This window comes from Gossypium hirsutum, chromosome A07, assembly GCF_007990345.1.
Source record: "Gossypium hirsutum isolate 1008001.06 chromosome A07, Gossypium_hirsutum_v2.1, whole genome shotgun sequence".
Classification (NCBI taxonomy): domain Eukaryota; kingdom Viridiplantae; phylum Streptophyta; class Magnoliopsida; order Malvales; family Malvaceae; genus Gossypium; species Gossypium hirsutum.
This window is the reverse complement of record NC_053430.1, coordinates 9,110,324-9,129,062: the sequence shown is the minus strand read 5'-3', so window position 1 is coordinate 9,129,062 and position 18,739 is coordinate 9,110,324. Positions and strand designations below refer to the sequence as shown.

Here is an 18,739-nt window from a genome sequence, read left to right as displayed (position 1 = left end):
CCCAAAACATAGCAAAATATCTAAATCGACTCAACCTAAGTACATGTCATATAACTATAAAAAAGAATCTATACAAACATTGTTGAGTCTGGCATCTTGACTAGATGTTGAAGTTGATGCTCGGGATCTTGATTGGGACCTAACTTGCGCATGGACAAACAAACTGTATGTTGAGCGATAAAGCTCAACGGTATTTCTATAATTCAAGTCAATATAACATTAATGTTACTCAAATGCAAATAATCAATTCAAGTCTATTGTTTAACTAATTTGTATACCAAATTGTAATATAAACCTAATGATCAATTCATTTGGTTATTTCATATCTTACTTCCTAACCCCTATCTAACCATTTTCCACATATTGCACTTCACACATATTTGATCTTATACTCATATAAATATACACATTCATCAATTTACATATTCAATTTCATCTCATCAATTCAATCATTTTCGAGTCTATTAGCTCGTAAATACTTAATTGACCTTCAGGGCTCATTTCTAGCCAATTTGCATAGCCTTTCATATGTTATCAAATATTACAATTCACATGTGAGCAATTATATCAAATCAATTCACATTTCATTTCAATCTACCATATAGCCTAGCCAAATCATGTTTATATAATCCTATTAATCTGACTCGGATTTCAAGATTAATATACGAATTAATCAATTTGCATCTCAATCTGGCACCATAGTGCATCATTGGATAATTGAAGGAAAGACACTAGCACACATAGTGCGTCATTGCTTAAACCGAAGCAATCATACTGGTACATAAGTGCATCATCAGATGTAACAAAGAAAATATTCTGACATGTAAGTGAATCATCAGATATACTGAAGCAATCATATTGGCATGTAAGTGTATCATTGAATGTACTGAAGAAAATATACTGGAATGTAAGTGCATCATCAGTTAAATCAAAGTATATCCCTGTATAGTTAATAGGATAACTAGTTTTCCATTTCATCACATAGTTCAATTCACATCCCATCAGTCTCAATTCAACATCAAATCATCATTTCAGATTATAATACAACATAATTCAACTCAATTTCATACAAATTTCCTATATCAATTAAGTTATACAACTTTCTCTCGATATTCAATTTAAACATAGCATTTCAATTCAATAACCATTAATAAATCACCTCAACATTATATAATGTAAAATGTTATAAATATACAATAATTAGATTAGTCTCAAGTCATAGAAATATAAACCAAAAGCTCGCGCCACTCGTTATTAGCTCTCGATTTTCCTCTTCCTTTCAACGATCCTGCGTCATTAACAATAATATAATATCAAATTCCGTCAAAATCACATTCAATTTACAAATTCATACATATTTTACGATTTATTCAATTTAGTCCCTAAAATCGAGACTAACATAATTTTCAATTTAAAGATTTGGATTGAAATCCAATTTCACAATTACTCATTAGGAACCTACTATTTTTTATTTATACTGTCAATTTTATAGATTATTCAATTTAATCCCTAATATACAAAACTATAAATTTAGCTTTATAATCTAGTCATTTTCTTAAACTAAGCTTAATTTCTACCGATTTAACACCAAATTCATCCATTTTTCAACAATGACAACTTTCTAAAACTTTAAGAATTTTGAAAATTGGTATATGGGCTAGCTAAATCAAGCTTCCATGACTTCAAAAAAAAATACAAGAAAAAAACTTAATTGAACTTACTAGATTGATGTCCAAAGCTTACGGTTTTTGAGGCTTTCTTTTTGAGTTTTTCTTTCTAATATTTCGGTGGTTTTGGGGGAGGAAGATGAAAACCTCCACTAGTGTTTTCTTTATATAATAAGCTTAATTTTTAACTAAGCTTACTTAGCTATTATTCATTCATTAATTAAACGTAATTTATTTTATAATTTAATCTTAATAATCCATCAATACCCGTCCACTAAGTGATTGAAAATATTGGTTTAAATAACATTTAGTCCTTTGTATAATTTCCATTTAAGTCCTCAAGCTTTATTCTAAATAAAAACCTATAGCAATTAAACTTTTGCAATTTAGTCCCTGGGCCATAATTAACCATAATTTTAACTAAATTGACTATCCAGAATTTAATTCAACTATATATAAACTTCGTAAATATTTTTATTTAATATTTACAGACTCGGTTTCCAGAAACAGGATTCCGAAACCATCTTTTTTCAACACTACTAGAAATCGGATCTTTACAACATAATGGTTTCTTAATTTGATACATGATAATTTAGAAATTAGTATGATTTTTCAAGATATCACATTTTAAGCTTAAATCATTTTGATTTTGCTTTGCTCCTCATATGGCTAAAAAATTATCTCGCAAAGGATAAATGAAATTATCAGTATAAATACGAACCACCCAATTTAATGAGCTTTGCCTTCCGATTTTGATTTGGGGGTATAATCTATATCATTATTTTCATTTTCTTATTACCAAAATAGCAAAACTGCCCCCTTTGAATTTGTGTAATTCTTTTTGCATAAAAATTGTGCATTTAAATAGCTTCTTTAATAATTAATGAGTCTTTGGCTCAGTTGGTAAGGGCGAAAGCTTTAAGTTTTAAGTACTCGAGACCTATATGTATAATTAGATGCGTTACGCTTACTAATTTATGTTGTTTTTTAAAAAAAATCTGTAATGTACGAATATAAATTATGATTTATTGAAAATATATAAAAAAAAAATTAATTTATGGGTATCAAACTGAATTGAAGCATTTTAGAGGTGGTTAATTCAAAAAATGTAAGATTATTTTTTATAATAAGATTATAAGTATGTAAAATGACGAGATGGAATGTTGGTATGTTATATTAGGAGTTTGATTTATTTGGTTGGATTGAAAGATCTAGAAGCATATTTTACTAAATTATCTTTATTACATAAAAAAAAATTTCACCAAAAAGTTTAGTTCTTTTAATATTTTTTAGGCTTAATTTTCATAAAATTATGATCTTATTTTTATTGCAAGTTATATAATAATAGATAAATATATAATGTTAAAATAAATTTATAAATCATTTATGGAAAGTGATTGCATCACAAATTATAATTTAGAAATCATAATTAATGTATTAATAAACAAATGTTTACAATAAATATAATAATTATAACTTTAAAGGGTGACATTTATTGTTTTTTTTTTTAACAAAACAAAACAGACCTTAAAGGCCTAGCTTTCATATATAGCATCCAAAATTACAAGATCGTGAATCTCTTTTGGATAATTCACATCGAAATTGCAAATACAATTATTACTCAACACAAATTTGCTAATAAAATTAGCAAGCTTATTGCTGGATCTAGGCGTCCAAGTGATGACTGCATCCTTAAAGGACTTCAGCTTCTTATAAATGTCTTTAGCTCGCTGTCCTAAAAACGTTATATCCTGGTCCCTACTATTAATTTTATTCACAATATTTGCATTGTCAGATTCGAATTTAACCCTTTTTAAATTCAAACTTTTTGCCAGGCTGACGCCTTCCTCAATAGCCATCATTTATACCCAAACACTATTAAAAGTCATATCTTTTATGCAGCCATACCCTCCCAAAACAAAACCATCTTCATCCCTGACAATCACACCCAACCCTATTTTCCCCTCATCAATGGCAGCGTCTACATTTATTTTCACCACCCTACGCGACAACTTTATGCATTTACGACTAGTAGGATGACTAGGGAGCATCGGCCTTTCGCTAAAGTTAGGGATCCTGAAGTCATTGCTTAACGTCAATGCTCTATTCCAGATAGTATCCACATCCTCCTCTTTACCATGAAAAGTAAAATTATTTATGTTATTCCAAGAGTTCCAAATAAGGGCAATGAAGTTTTCCATAGCCTTTTTATCAAGGATTCTCAAGGCTATCTCCAACCAGTCGATGCACTGATCAAATACATTGCTGACCAATCTGTCGTCAAAGCCCCCACACATCAGAGTCTCCCTTGCAATTGGACAATCATTTAAAGCGTGAATGAGCGTTTCTTTATCAGCTCCACAAAGCTGGCAAGTCGAATTCATTAAAGGTCGAATGGATGCAATTTTTGAATTGGTAGGCAAAATTTCATGACCCACTCTCCAAGCAAAAATTCGGATCTTTGGAATGATTTTGAGCTGCCAAATCATTTTCTAGAACAACCGGTGAGGTCTCATGCCCATCTTTTTGAGAATGAGCCAGGAGTACGCGACTTTAGTAGTATAAGTACCATGATGATTGTGAAACCAAACAAGCACATCATTCGGACAGTGAGAAAAGATGAAGATATTACAAATTTGATCCCCTAATGTTTCTCCATAAATATCATTCACCCTATTATTGTCCCAACGTTTACTATCCGCACCCACAACTCATAAGTTTTCTTCTCGGTCACTTGCTCCCTATTGCATATAAAAGGATCCCCATTAAGACCTTCAAAGCCCCAATTATCTTTATGAATATCCACACTTTTGCCGTTTCCTATTAGCCATCTAAAGCCTTATCTTAAACTTCGAATAGCTGTGGCAATACTACTCCAAGTAACAGACGGTCTATCAACATGTTTTGGGCTAAAGAGATTACCATCCGAGAAGTATTTTGAGCTAAGAACGCGATAGCAAAGTGTACCCTTATTAGTAAGAAGCCTCCAAGCTTGTCTTCCGAGAAGAGCTAGGTTGAAAAGATGCAAGTCTCTAAACCAAGACCTTCATGCCCTTAGGAATACAAATATTGTCCCATGCCATCATAGCCCAACCTCAGGCTTTATTTTTACATGCCCTTCTGCGTATCCTTGAGTTCATGTTTTCAATAATAACTTTAGGAGCAAGAAAAATAGACAGGGCATAAGTTGGTAAGGCTTGAAGAATAGATTTAATGAAAACATCTCTGCCTCCGTACGAAAGGAGACGTTTTAACCAGCTGTTAATTCTATAGGAAAGATGATTAAGAATGTCCTTGAAAGGTAAAGATTTCCTCTTCCCAATATGCAAAGGTAAGCCGAGATAATTATCTAACTTCTCAACCACCTTCATACGGAGCATATTGCTGATAAGCTCTCGTTGATTAGTAGGGGTGTTCAGGCTAAAATAAACCATAGATTTTTCTAAATTAATTTTTTGTCCGGATATTTTCTCAATATTATTTAAAATATTCATAAAAGCTTCAACTTCCCTTTTTTTTGTTTCTAATAAAGAGGAGAGTGTCATCAGCAAAAAGCAAATGATTAATATTCGTCCTTTTCAAGCTAGCTCTAACACCCCTAATAATTCCACAATCCTGAGCACATATAAGCATTCGCGAAAATGCCTCCATGCAAAAAAGGAAGAGATAAGGGGAGAGGGGGTCCCGTTGTCGAAGGCTTCTTTCTAGAATAATCGGATCCGAAAGGTACCCATTACACTTTATCACATACTTAATCGTACGCACATATTTTATAATTAAATTAATCCATGCCATGTCGAAACCCATTTTTCTCATCACATTTTCAAGGAAGTTCCACTCCACTCGATCATACGCTTTGCTCATGTCGAGCTTTACCACAAGCCCCTTGTTTGGACCATTTTTTGAACTCTGTAAGTAATGCGTTAATTCGTGCGCAAGAAGGATATTATCATGAATCATTCTGCCTGGAACAAAAGCGCTTTGATTTTGGCTAATACACATAGGTAAGATGCATTTTAAACGGTTTGCCAAAGTCTTAACGATGATCTTGTAGAAAACCTTGCACAAATTAATTGGGCGAAAATTAGTCATACCCGATGGTTCACTTATTTCAGGAATAATAACGATTATCGTTTCATTTATGCTGGCCATATCAGCCACACCGTTTAAGAAGTCATGACAATAAGAAAGAATATCCTTACCCACGACCTCCTAGTTTTTTTTGAAGAAAATTCCAGGGAGGCCATCAATATTGGGAGCTTTTCTCGGGTCCATCTGGTTGAAAGCTCTAAGGATTTCCTTATCAGTGAAGCTTTGCGTAAGATTCTTGTTCATCTCGTCGTTAACACACTTTGGAATGCAACATATATCCATATTATTAACTGTATTCGTGCTAGTCTGAAATAGATCAATGATATAATCCCTAGCCACACGACACTTTTCACGGTTATTGTACACCCAGCACCCATTGTTATCTTTCATTCTTTCAATATCATTCTTTTTCCTCCTACTTGTAACCCTCACATGGAAAAATTTAGTGTTCCTATCACCCTCTTTTAGCCATCTAATTCTAGATCTTTGCACCCAGTAAATCTCATCTTGCTCATAAAGCTTCTTCAATTTAAGACGGGTCTCCTTAATTCTGTTGAGGTTGACTTGTGTACTCGGCGCCTGAATAAAGTCATCAAGCTTCTTCGACAACTTATTAATTTGATGTTTTCTCTTATTAAAATTATTAAACTGCCAAGGCCCCAAAGAGTCACAGATACAATTCATCTTCTCCAAAATGCTATCGCTGTAGTTGCACCAGCTGTCTTTTATGATTTTCTTGGCTTTCTCATCCCTCGCCCAACAAACTTCGAATCTAAAAAAGAGCCTCGGATTGTCCTTCTTTTCCTTCGGCTTTTTTCCCAAAGTATCGAGCATAATCACCTCATGGTCTGGACTAGTTTGGCTGATAACATTGGTATCAATATACAGAAAAGCGTTGCAAGCAGTAGAGGAAAAAACAAACCGGTCCAGTCTTTCTTTGACCATGGCGTCCCCTTCTCTATTGTTAATCCAAGTGAACCAGCCCCTTGAAGTTTTAATGTCCACCAAGGCCAGCTCCTCAAGAACACTTCTAAAATCCTCCGTAAGAACCCTCGGTTTTCTCCTACCCCCGTCCTTCTTATCATTATCCAATATTGCATTAAAGTCCCCTCCCATGATCCAGTTTTCCTTTACCGTTCTACCAATTCTTCTAAGCATATCCCATGACAGATTCCTATGGTTCGGATCAGCTTGACCATAGAAACCCGTAAATAAAACATAATTCTTATTTTCCATTTGCACCATCGAGTCAATATGCATATTAGAGTAACTTTGAATGATCACCTCAATCCCATCTCTCCACAGCATGGCCAAGCCTCCATTTCTCCCGTTTGAATTTACCGCCAAACATCCCGACATCCTACAAATATCACGAATACAATTGAAACTGTTAGTATTAAGCTTAGTTTCACATAGGAAAATCACATCTGGTTTGTTGTTGAATGTTAAGAAAAGAGATATGTTTATTTTTAATTAGAGGTAAAATTTATTTTTTAAAAAAGAAAAGTTTGATTAAAATAATAAAAATAAAAGGATAAATTTATTAAAATTTCAAATTATGCTAAAAAAATTTATAAATTTATCTTATTTAAAAAGATGATTAGAGTTATCTAACAAAAGCAGAGTGAATGAAAAACATTAAAGGAGAAAAAAACAAAATTAGGTGCAAAATGAAAACCCTAACATTCAAATATAGATCAAATAATAGATTGCCCCAATCTCCTACTAATTAACCCCACAAGTATAAAATCATTACATTACCAGCTGGAAATCATAGCAACTGTAGACAATTTTTTTTTGTCGAAATTAGGATAATCAAAGTTAATAATAGTAATTAATCCTTTTATTACAACAGGTGCTCCTTAAAGAAATAAATATACTCTCTTTTCATGGATGAAAATCGAATCTCCAGCTCTCATAATTACCATACAGGAATATTTTTATAATAAGAATAATACAATACATGCATATGAAAGCATTTTAACTTTGAAATTCTAAACCAATTGTTCATTTTCATCTTTAGCTCATTGCTATTTATTAGACAAAAGATAGGACGAAAGAATCCCAATGCAATCTTTCTTATAAAAGGTAACATCCGAAACTACTTTTAGATTCATATTTTAAATACTAAATTATTAGTAAAATTATCTTTTTAAAAATTATAAAATAATTATTAAATTATTTAAATCACTTGATTCTTAAGTATTTTATTTAAAGTTCGATTAATAAATTTTAAGTAACCATTTAACAATTATTATAGTGAATCAATATCTATTGATTAATAGAAAATCATATTTTAAATTCAAATCGATTTGATATTCAGTATCAAAAATTCATAATAGAAAAGAAAAAAAAAACTTTTAATCAACACAAACAGAGAAAATCATACAATAAAGAAAAAAAAACTTTATAAAGAAAACCATACAATAAAAATTTTAAATTTTAAGTTCTTAAAATTTAACATCAACGATGTTAATCGCTTAAAGGATATTGAGTTGTGTAGTTGGTGAGTGATTTTAAAGCCAGTAATCTCTTTCTACATCATCTTTGGATTCTTCCATATGAATACAACAAGTTGCTATCAAAATAATAGATTCCAACAACTCTTATGAGAATGATGTTATTTACTTGTTAGAATTACACCACACTGGTACTACAATGCCAATGATTGGTTTTTTATTACTTAATTCATAATTATTAGTACAAAGTTACAAAGTGAGTGAAACAACAAGTAATAATACACAAAATAACATCATATATATATTTATTTATGTATGTAACATATAGATGTGTAACTTAATAAGCCGAAGACCAGAAAGCATGATCTTCAGCATGAAATCCATAACTACAAGAACTTGCAGGCGGGTCGGAGTAATCATTGCCTTCCAATTTTGGGAAGATGTGAGAAGATGGTTGAAACAAAGCCTTACTCAAGCTATCTTCCTCATCTTGTGATGTATCAGACTGATCTGTTTCGAATGGATAAGATGAATGAGGGCTGTCTGAATCAACAGGCTTTTGTGGTGGTTCTTGACACACTGTGTTCACATCAGATAACTCTGAGTTGTTCTTTTCTTTCATAACCAACTTATCAGTAAGCTGAAGAACCTGATAAACCAATATCAAAATCAAGCAAAACCCATATAAAGGTTTAAATTCAATCAAAGATTCAAAGCTAAGTACCTCTTGTTTAAGTTTATCTTTCTCTTTGAGGAGATTACCATAATCAGCTTTGAGGGTATTAAAGCTAGCTTGTAAAGTGTCATAGTCTTTTTCAAGCTGCTTAGTCTTCCATCGAGCACGGCGGTTTTGAAACCAAATGGCAACTTGACGGGGTTGTAACCCAAGTTCTTTAGCTAGTTGAGTTTTCCTTTCAGGTTCAAGTTTGTTTTCCACCTCGAAACTTTTCTCTAGAAACTGGACTTGGTCAACAGTGAGTCGTCTTTTCTTCTCAGGTTGATGAAAATACTCATCAAGATCTTCATCTCCATTCTCTTCTTCATCAAAACTTCTAAAGAATGATCTGTTTCCTCCATGGACGTCTTCAAAGCTTACCATCGATCTCGTACCTGAAACTAACGTAAATGAAAAACAAAAACAAAACTTTAGATTATTTATCACAAACCCAAATCCCAAAGTGAGGGAAAAAAGGGAATACCAAAGAAAGAATAAGGGGAAGAGCCTGGTCTTGGAATGAAAAGAGGATCCATAGGCTCAGAAGAAGAAGGAACCCTTTGATTTTGAAGTAAAACAGAGAGATTACTAGAACCACCAACACTATTAGTATTATTACAAGAGACGACCCTCCCACCCGCCATGAGAGTTTCAAGCTAAATGATCGATCTTGTTCAAGAAATCATCTTCACCATATCATCAAATGATATAAAAATTTAACATAAAAAACAAAAGAAAAAGAAGAGAAAGAAAGACTACTCTGGCTTTTGGATTTTAAAGAACACAAAGTTGTTCACTTGTTTTAAGACTTATGACGAAAGAAGCTGGTTATGATGATTTCAGTGATATGGGAGGTGTGGGAACAACGGCAGCTCACACCCATCACTCAGAATAACCTAATTTTTTTCTTCAGCCTTGATGGATGTAAAGTGAAGAAGAAGAAGAAGAAGAAGAAGAAGAAGAAGAAGATTCTTTCTCTGAAGAGGTGAGCCTTGAACGGGCTATATTGAAGAGGTGAGCTTTGAAAGGGCTATATGGGGCTTTCCTTGCCCAGGGAGGTGTCTTTGAAATTTCTTTTATGCCCTTTGCTCTCTATTTCTTCTTTCTTTGTTAATTGAAGTTATTTTTCCTCTCTCATTCCTTTTTATTTCCGGTTGCCATTATTACTTTACTTCCCAAGAAAAGGAATTACACACAATATATACTACTAGTATAAACGAGGAAAAAGTCAACATTTAGAGTTTAAAGTTTAGGGTTTTTTCTACCCAAGCTCTTCGTTTATTAGGGACCAATCAAGTCCATATGAAATAGTTTTAAAGGATTTGCTGTCTGAATTAGTTGCAACTACGAGTATGACTCTCGTTGCTATTTACCCTTTATATAGTCTTCACAAACTTTTAGAATGGATCCACTTAAATTTGGCAAGCGTCTGTTGACATAAAAAATGACACAAAAGCATTGGAAACCCTTGTAATGAACATGACCCAACTTTTCATGCCAAACTTGCAACTCAAAAGAATTAGCTTTGTTGCACTTCATGGGTTCAATCAGCTCGTAGCAATTGTCAAATTTCTTGCTAATTGCATCATTGGTTCATCTAACCTATTTGTCACTATGCATTTGTCTTTAATAAAATTCACAAGCATCCACTTGTCACAAAGTTGATTGATTCTTATGCAATTTGCCTTCAACCCTTCCAGTAGAAAGACCTTGTCAAGTGTTGGCATACTATCAATATTGAGAACACATTTTCCTAAAATTCAACCCTTCTTTTCATCGCCAAAAGTCACCTCACCTTTATGATTTTCTTAGAAGTTTGTAAGATAAGGACTATCAAGGGCATTCACTATTGAAATACCACACATGATCTATGGTGCTTTTTCGAGATTGATGAGCAACAATCATACATCTTTGATCTTTTCTTCTCTAAATCAAGTTTTGCTTCAAACTCTTGGTAGCATTAGGACTAATTGCAACAAATGTTGTAGTTGTTTGTTTCATTATTTGATCTTAGAAATTTTTTAAAACATATTGGCTTGATATAGCCCGACACATTTTAACACCCCTCACTTGACCCGATCACTAGGTCTAAGCTACAAGATGCTACAGTCGTTGCTGGAGCAACTATGGTCAAATCCACAGTATTTAATCATTCACACATGCAAATATATGACAATAACATTCAAGTATGATAAATAATCAATTCCGAGTTTTAATCAAGCTTACGAAAGCTCTTTTAATAACCTGAGCATGAAATATAACCAAATTCCAAAGTTTTAGAAATTCAGGGTCGATGTCGTGACTCTAACTCCTCTATATCGAGACGTCGCCAAAATAGTATGTCACATCATAACCTCAGGCCACTTGATGTCGTAACATGACTCACTGTCGATCGATGTTGGGATGAGGTAGGTTGTTCGTTGGGACGTGGACTCTATTTTTGGTAAAAATAAACCATTTGGTACCTATTTCAAAGTTTCCATTTCAACCATTCAAAGATACATGAAAATACCATTCCCAATTGTCTCAAAACCTACCAAAACATGTTAAATAGTTCAAACAACTATGTTCAAGTTTCCATCAAAACATTCATTACATATACATCATTCAAGCTTTAACAAATCAATGCCGATTACCACTGATAAATCGTAATTTATACAATTTTTATCCCATACTAAGCATATTTATGGATGATTTCTCCTTAGATTTGGTGAATTCGATGCTCCTAATCCTTTAATTTCATGTTTTATACTTAGGTGAGCATAGAAGAGTAAAAAGAGCGAGAAACGGGCCAAAAACGAAGAAAATGGGTCAACGTAGGAAATCAACACGACCTGGACTTCCTCACATGGGTAGTTCACACGCCCGTGTCTATTTAACAAATCGCAACACGGCCTAAGCCCCCTCACACGGGCGTGTCCTTGTCGAGCCTAAATCTAGTCCTATTCGAAAAAGGCCACTATTGAGAGTTTTGAATCATTCTAAAGCCTATATAAACACCCCAGAAGGTACCTGGAAGTGGGACAGAGAGTAGGAAGCAAGGAATTACTCGAATGAAGCCGATTGATCCATCTCAGAAGTCGGATTCACCTTCAAGACTGAAGATCTCCCTTCAATTCCCTTCAAGAGTTCTTAGGTTTTCTTTATGTTTTGTTATCATTATTCTTTTGAGATGTTTTATTTCATAAATATGAACTAAACCCCCTAAATACCTAAGGGGAATGAAACCTAAGACGGATCTTGTTATTATTATCTAAATTATATGATAAATATTTGATTTGTTCTTAATTATGTGTTCTTAATTCTTACTTTGATATTCTAAGATATTAATTCAAGTTTTGATTTGTTTATTCAGAAGAGCAAAAGCCTCTGTCTAATAGTAGATCTAACATAATTAAGCGGAGTTGATTGCACACCTAGAGATAGGGTGACATAATTTTTCCGGATTAGGGTGAAACCTAATAAGGGAATCCATAAATCGAGTTAATGCAACACTAGGGGTTTTAATTAGAAAGATGTTTCAATTAATCAACCTAGGGTTAGATGTCATTAGTCTCGAGAGAGATAATAATATAAATTAGGGATTTCTACGGATCAAGTCAAATGAATAAATAGTCTAATTCAGAGTCAATAACAAGTGAAGTCTAGGTGGATTTTTCCTAAGGTATTGTCCAAATCATTCAGTTTTCCCAAAAATTATTTCCCCAATTCACTTTCTGTGCATTCTTAGTTTAGTAATTAGTTTAGATAAAGCAAATCCCTTTTATTTTTAGACTAGATAATAAAAAGAAAGTTAATACTAGTACTTTTAGTTCTTTTGGGTTCGACATTCTGGTCTTGCCATAAGCTATACTACTATTAGATAGGTGCGTTTGCCTTTGTCGTGATAATAGTTAGCTTTCAAGAACGGTCATTCATAAATTATAAAACTTATCACGATTTACATCAATCAACCACATATTCACCAACTCATTCCATACCAAATTTGCCTATGTCAATTCACTTTAAATCATACAATTTCATATGTCATACATCTCAAGTATAATCTACTATACTTCAACAAGTACAAACTAGGATTGTAAGTCCTACACACTTACCATGTAGCAAACTCACACCTATACTCTAATCTGGACGAATCCCCACTAAGACTCTCCTCTTGAAAACTTAGTTATAAACTAAGTGACTCACTTAAGTTTACTTGCAATTTTGCACTCGAAGCTAATGTAACACCCTTTACCAGATCTGATCTTTGGGTCCAAGCAACAGAGTATCACATTTGTAGTTGGAGAAACTACTGACAAATTCACAGTAAAAAAATCATTTCACTTCATCAATCATGAAATCAATCAATAATACAACATTGAATAACATGAACATTCTTTTTCAGGTCTTGTATGAGCACACAAATGCTTTAGAGTCAACCCGAGATCAAATAAGGACTTTTTGTAGCATTTTTAAAATTTTTGACCAATTAAACCATAAAAATCATTCAAATACTCAATAATATCATAAATACCTAGATATACACAATTAAATTTGAGCCTTAATAGAGCTTAAAAAAGCTTTTTTGTAAAACCGAACATTAACAAAGACTAAATTGTAAAGTGTTTAAAATTTCAGGATCAACATCACGACATCACCTCCTCCACATTGTGACATTTCCAACCAATTTTTCGCTTCATAACGTCAAGCCACCCGACATCATGACGTCATATACTGTTTGGTTGGTGTTGCGACGAGGAAATGTGAGTCATTTGGTACCTATTTCAAACCAACAATCCTAATTCACTTTTGATGCATATTTACACAACATTTCCCTGTATAAAGGCATGCCAAAATGCATCTCATAACATCAGTTACATAATATTAAATTCAATCAATTCAGCATACCTTAATTTGGCACTAAAACACATCAAACCACTTTCTAAAATACAAGCCAATCTCCCATGTTTTCCATACATTTAAATCATCATTCATTGTGTCATTTCCATATACAAAACATACCATATGCACAATCAAATAAACCATTCATAATGATTCACATATAAAACTTATTATATAGCAAAATCATACAATTGTGCATATGTGGACATTATCATCCCAAATCGACATTAACCAAAGTTTAAACCAAAATCATCCATTCACAAGATATCACATAATATAACACCTATTTACATGCCACAAAATTTAGCTTTAAATGATAGAAAGACTACCAAATTAATAACAAGATAGTGTGAGTAGTTTACAATCTAATGCAATAAGCTACTACCTTGTTAGGTTTGCCTAAACATGACCACCACATATAAAAAATGTGACTTCAACATATATCGAATCATATAGTAATTCAAACATATAATATTCGAATTAACTTATAACCAACATTTCAATGCCAATAATATACACAATCAACATTAAATCAATTCAATATTACATCCATAACATTTTACATACATATATGCTCAAATCTAGATTCTCATTTCAATAATTTTTGAGTATATAAACATCATTTGTATTTAGTTAGCCCTCAGGGCTCATTTTTAACTCAATTCAAATATCATTTATTCAATTTACATTTTATATCCCTATTAACCTAACTCGGACTTGGACGAATAAACAGATCCAACCAATCACACTAGTTTGATACCCAGTGCCTGCTGAAGTAAATAGTTTGTGCCCAGCGCTCATCAATGTGTTTGGCACCCAATGCTTCATTGGTATAGCCAAGGTATAAATGTGTCCAGCACTCATCGACTCGTAGTTGAAGTAACCAGTACTCGACCTATCCTATGACATGTCAACTATATCCGACTCTACCCGAACAGTTAATATGATAACCAATATTCAAATTTCTTTATAGTTCGATCCTCGTTTTATCGATATCAATATCATCAATTCATCAATCAAGACATCATTTTAATACATAACATAGCATTATTTATTACAATACTAAGCCAATTTCACAATTTCATCAATTTATATTATTTTTAATTCTATTCAATTTAGTCTTTTATCTTGGAAATTAAACATAATCATATCAATTTGATTCAATTCAACTAATAAATCTCAAATTGAAATTCATTATATTCAATTTATTATTCAATTTGTCATTTCTTTATAATTTAGTCCATATCTCACCTTTTTGTACCAAATTGTAAATAATCCAAATTTCAATTAAACATATTTAAATTTACAATTTTAAATACATAAAAATTTAACATAAATATACCATATGAACTTATCTAGTCAAAACAGCAAACAACCAAATCTTCAAGGACTAATAGTAATTTTTATTTTTTCTCGATTATCCTCGGTTTGGTTCAATTTTCAATCTATACAATAATTTAGTTCAATCTATCAATTCCAACCTTCTTATTCCAACCTAAAATTTTACATTTTATTCAATTTAGTCTGTAAAACTGAAATTGCCATATCTTTCAAATTTAAGTCTCAATTTCAAAATGGATCTCAATTTCATCCTTCTATAGCCCTCTATAATTATAGAAATTTCATGCCAATTTGAAAATATTTACACTTTATCCCCTATGTTGAAAATTAATCATTTTTAATTTACAAATTAATTATTTTTCATATCTAAACTTAAAACCTAACTATTAAACTCCAAAACTTCAAGCATTTATCAATGACATTATTTATAAATTTTAAAAATTAACACATAAATTAACTAAATCAAATTATAGCTATATCAAAAATATAAAATTTAGGGTCCGTTTGTTCACCAGTAAAACATTTTCTGGAAAATGTTTTCCTGGTTTTCCAGTGTTTGTTTGCTTGAAAGTAAATTACATTGGTAAAACGTTTTCAGAAACACGGGAAAATGAGAAGGGATTTTGGCTGCGTTTGTGGAAAATGTCTTACCAATTTCATTTCTGTAAGACATTTTCCAACTCTCACTTGGTTCTTTCCTCCTTCTTCCTGCCATTCTTATCTTCCCCCTCCTTCATCCAGGTAACTTTCCTCCTTCTACTTCTTCCTTTCTTCATCTTTTATAATCTCTTCCATTTTTCATTAGCTGTGTCTGTCGCATATCTTCTTTTCTCAGGCAAATTACACGCTGCCATTTCATTTTGCTCAAATCTTCCTCTTCGCAGGGTCTTGGCTTTAGGTATGTCATCTTCATTATCTTCTTTATCATTTTTATTTCTTCTTGTTCTTGAAAAATTGCTTAAGGTATGCCATCATTTTGGTTTTGTATTTTTATACTGTTGAATACCCATTTATTTTTTATGCTGAATTAGTGGTGGGTTTTATCTGACAATGAAGCAGCGTTGGTTTGTGTTTTATGCCTTTCTTTGTTTCTTTATTTTTAATTTTTTTCTGGGTTTGAGATTAAAATATGAACATGATAATCCAAATGATGAAAATGATAATTATTTTTAACTCAAGATGAGGGTAAAGTTAGATTCATGAAAAGGCATATCATTTCAAAATGATGCATTATTTGGAAGTGGAAAGGAATATGCTTAAAAATTATCCTTAGAGCATAACTTTCTCACTATAGGTTGATTTGACAATGCCCAATTTGCACCACATATAAAAACATTTATTTTTTTTCTGCTAATCTGCAGTCCAACCTTGTTTTAGAAGCATTACTAAGACTGTTAGGAAGAATAACTCAAGGTAAGTGTATTTTGTTTTAACAAGTTTTACACCCTTCATGTAGTAGATTCTATGTTATAATATATTTTTTTTACCTTTACATGCATGTTTTGAATGATGTAGTCGTTTTGGTAAGTTTGTGGAGATTCAATTTGACCAGAGGGGAAGGATTTCAAGAGCTACCATTAGGACTTACTTATTAGAAAGTTCACATGTTTGTCAAGTGTCTGATCCAGAGAGAAATTATCACTGTTTCTACATGCTTTGTGCAACACCACCAGAAGTAAGTAGTTTTTTATTGCTTTAATCAAGTTGCTTATAAATTATTTGATACAATGTGTTCTTATATAATCTTTCCCCCATTAAGCATTTTCCATGTTTACTTTTAATGGTTCCTAGATGATCTTAGTACCAAAATGTTCTGTCTAGAAAAGGATTTGGGTTGGGAAGTTCCATTGTGAGAATGAGCTTTCCCATATTTTTAGCTTGTGATTTCAATATATCTAGATATGCTTAATGCTTGAAGGTTGTAATTTGGGTTTAACTATGATAATTTTTTATTATCTCTCATTCTTATATATCCCTCTTTTCTATTTGATTCTCCATCTCCCTCTTATCTTTGATTTATTTATTAGTGTCATTCTCTTAACCAACAGAAGAACAACTTACAAGTTAAAGAGTTTCACTTTTACATTCTCTTTGCCAAATTTATTATTCTTGAGCTGGGGTCTTTTAGGATGTACATTGGAGGCCCTGAGGTAGCATTATTATGTGATTGTGTGATGGCTTCCATGTGATGTGATTATAGACATGAGTCATTTATGGCTGCTACCTAGTTCACCTTCTTTTAATTCCAATCATTAATTTGGGTTCTAAAGCTGCATTGGTGTATACAATCTGTTATCCTCCAAGCTTAGTGTCTAGTGATTTTGTATCAGATTTCTTAGCATGCTAGTGTTCCCAAGAGACATTCACAGCTTGTAATAGTTGTGGTATAGAACATCAAATATGAGGCAGTTTATTGTTTCTAGAAAACCAGTTTTTAGCGTTTTGTTTAACTTAGATGTCATATTACTGTCTTGATCTGAATAAGAAAGGCCTTCAATTTTCTAAATCATTCCTCTTCCAATTTTATTAATCTTCTATTTCAGGCTTTGATTTTAATTTCTGTCTACCTTTATTCAATGTAATATTAGCTTATTGGAAAGGAAGAATCAACCAAAAAAAGTCAGGTCAGCTTCCACAACTAAGCATTCTACAAGTATGAAAATTCGAAGGTGGTCTGTCACTGGGTTAGGCCTCTACACAAATATGAAAACTGGAGAGCAAACATTCTATGTAAGTTTTAGTTTAGCAATATTTCAATTTCTGCTAATTTATAACTACTTACCTTGCTATAATTTTATAATTTTTAGTCTGGATTGAGATCAAATATAACACAGTCAGGTCAGACATCAACTGCAAGCTCTTCAGTGAAGTTGAAATCATCAAATAGGAAACGCCAAACTGGTGGAGATCCTATAAACACACAAGAATCAGTTGCCAATTAGAAGCAAGTGAAGAGCTTTGATATTTTGTTAGTTTCATATTGGATGTTGGATTTGGTTGGTATTAGTACAGAGTTTGTGCTGGTATAGCCACTGTTTAGTTTTTGGTAAAGGCAATATTTTGGTGTTGGTTGATATTGCTATAGGCACTTTGTTATTGTTGGGTTCTTTTTGCTTGTGTAAATGCTAGATGGGTTGATAAAGGCATACAATATTTCCACTTAATAAGGGACATACAAGGATTAATCCATACTGCTGATCATTGTACTTGTATAATTGACTTATTAGCTCAATGTGGAAATATATGAATTAACCCATACTATTGATCATTACTATTGTATAATTGACATATTAGCTTAATTTTATTGCTTTGGTTGTTTTCAATTTATGAAAGTTAATAGTTTAGCTTAATAACTGAGTATTATTATTTATTTAATTTCATTGAATGTATGTAAAAATAATTTAAAATATAAATTTATTAATATATATATAATAAACTCAATTAAACAATGAAAAGATAATAAATTCTTAAATATATATTTGTTTAATTTAAAACAGCTTTTATGAAATATTTTCAGAAAATCTGCTAAACAACAAAAAATATTTTACACAGATTCATCCAAACACCAAAAAAGTAAATCA

At 32.1% G+C, this 18,739-nt stretch overlaps 2 protein-coding genes across 9 annotated transcripts; one reads left to right on the top strand and one right to left on the bottom strand.

Annotated features, from left to right (window-relative positions):
* Positions 1 to 8,410: 8,410 nt before the first annotated feature.
* Positions 8,411 to 10,021, bottom strand: LOC107926731 (homeobox-leucine zipper protein HOX20). Of its 2 annotated transcripts, none has more exons than XM_016857648.2 (3): positions 9,418 to 10,021; positions 8,943 to 9,334; positions 8,411 to 8,867 (listed from the first exon to the last, which is right to left on the bottom strand). In XM_016857648.2, exons 1-3 carry the CDS (start codon positions 9,575 to 9,577, stop codon positions 8,556 to 8,558), a joined length of 864 nt encoding a protein of 287 aa, XP_016713137.2. In that variant the 5' UTR covers positions 9,578 to 10,021; the 3' UTR covers positions 8,411 to 8,555. The 2 variants fall into 2 exon arrangements, with proteins under 2 accessions (XP_016713137.2, XP_016713138.2); XM_016857649.2 differs by having other exon boundaries at positions 8,943 to 9,328; positions 9,418 to 9,981.
* Positions 10,022 to 15,654: 5,633 nt separating this feature from the next.
* Positions 15,655 to 18,426, top strand: LOC107926611 (myosin-7). 7 transcript variants are annotated; one of them, XM_041117497.1, is made up of 6 exons: positions 15,655 to 15,899; positions 16,043 to 16,056; positions 16,520 to 16,571; positions 16,674 to 16,833; positions 17,747 to 17,888; positions 17,966 to 18,426. In XM_041117497.1, the coding sequence occupies exons 1-5, from the start codon at positions 15,769 to 15,771 to the stop codon at positions 17,798 to 17,800; spliced, it is 411 nt and encodes a 136-aa protein (XP_040973431.1). In that variant the 5' UTR covers positions 15,655 to 15,768; the 3' UTR covers positions 17,801 to 17,888; positions 17,966 to 18,426. The 7 variants fall into 7 exon arrangements, 4 of the variants coding, with proteins under 4 accessions (XP_040973431.1, XP_040973432.1, XP_016712994.1 ...); XR_001692221.2 differs by having other exon boundaries at positions 15,664 to 15,899; positions 15,994 to 16,056; positions 16,687 to 16,833; XR_001692220.2 differs by having other exon boundaries at positions 15,672 to 15,899; positions 15,994 to 16,056.
* The last annotated feature ends 313 nt before the right edge of the window (positions 18,427 to 18,739 follow it).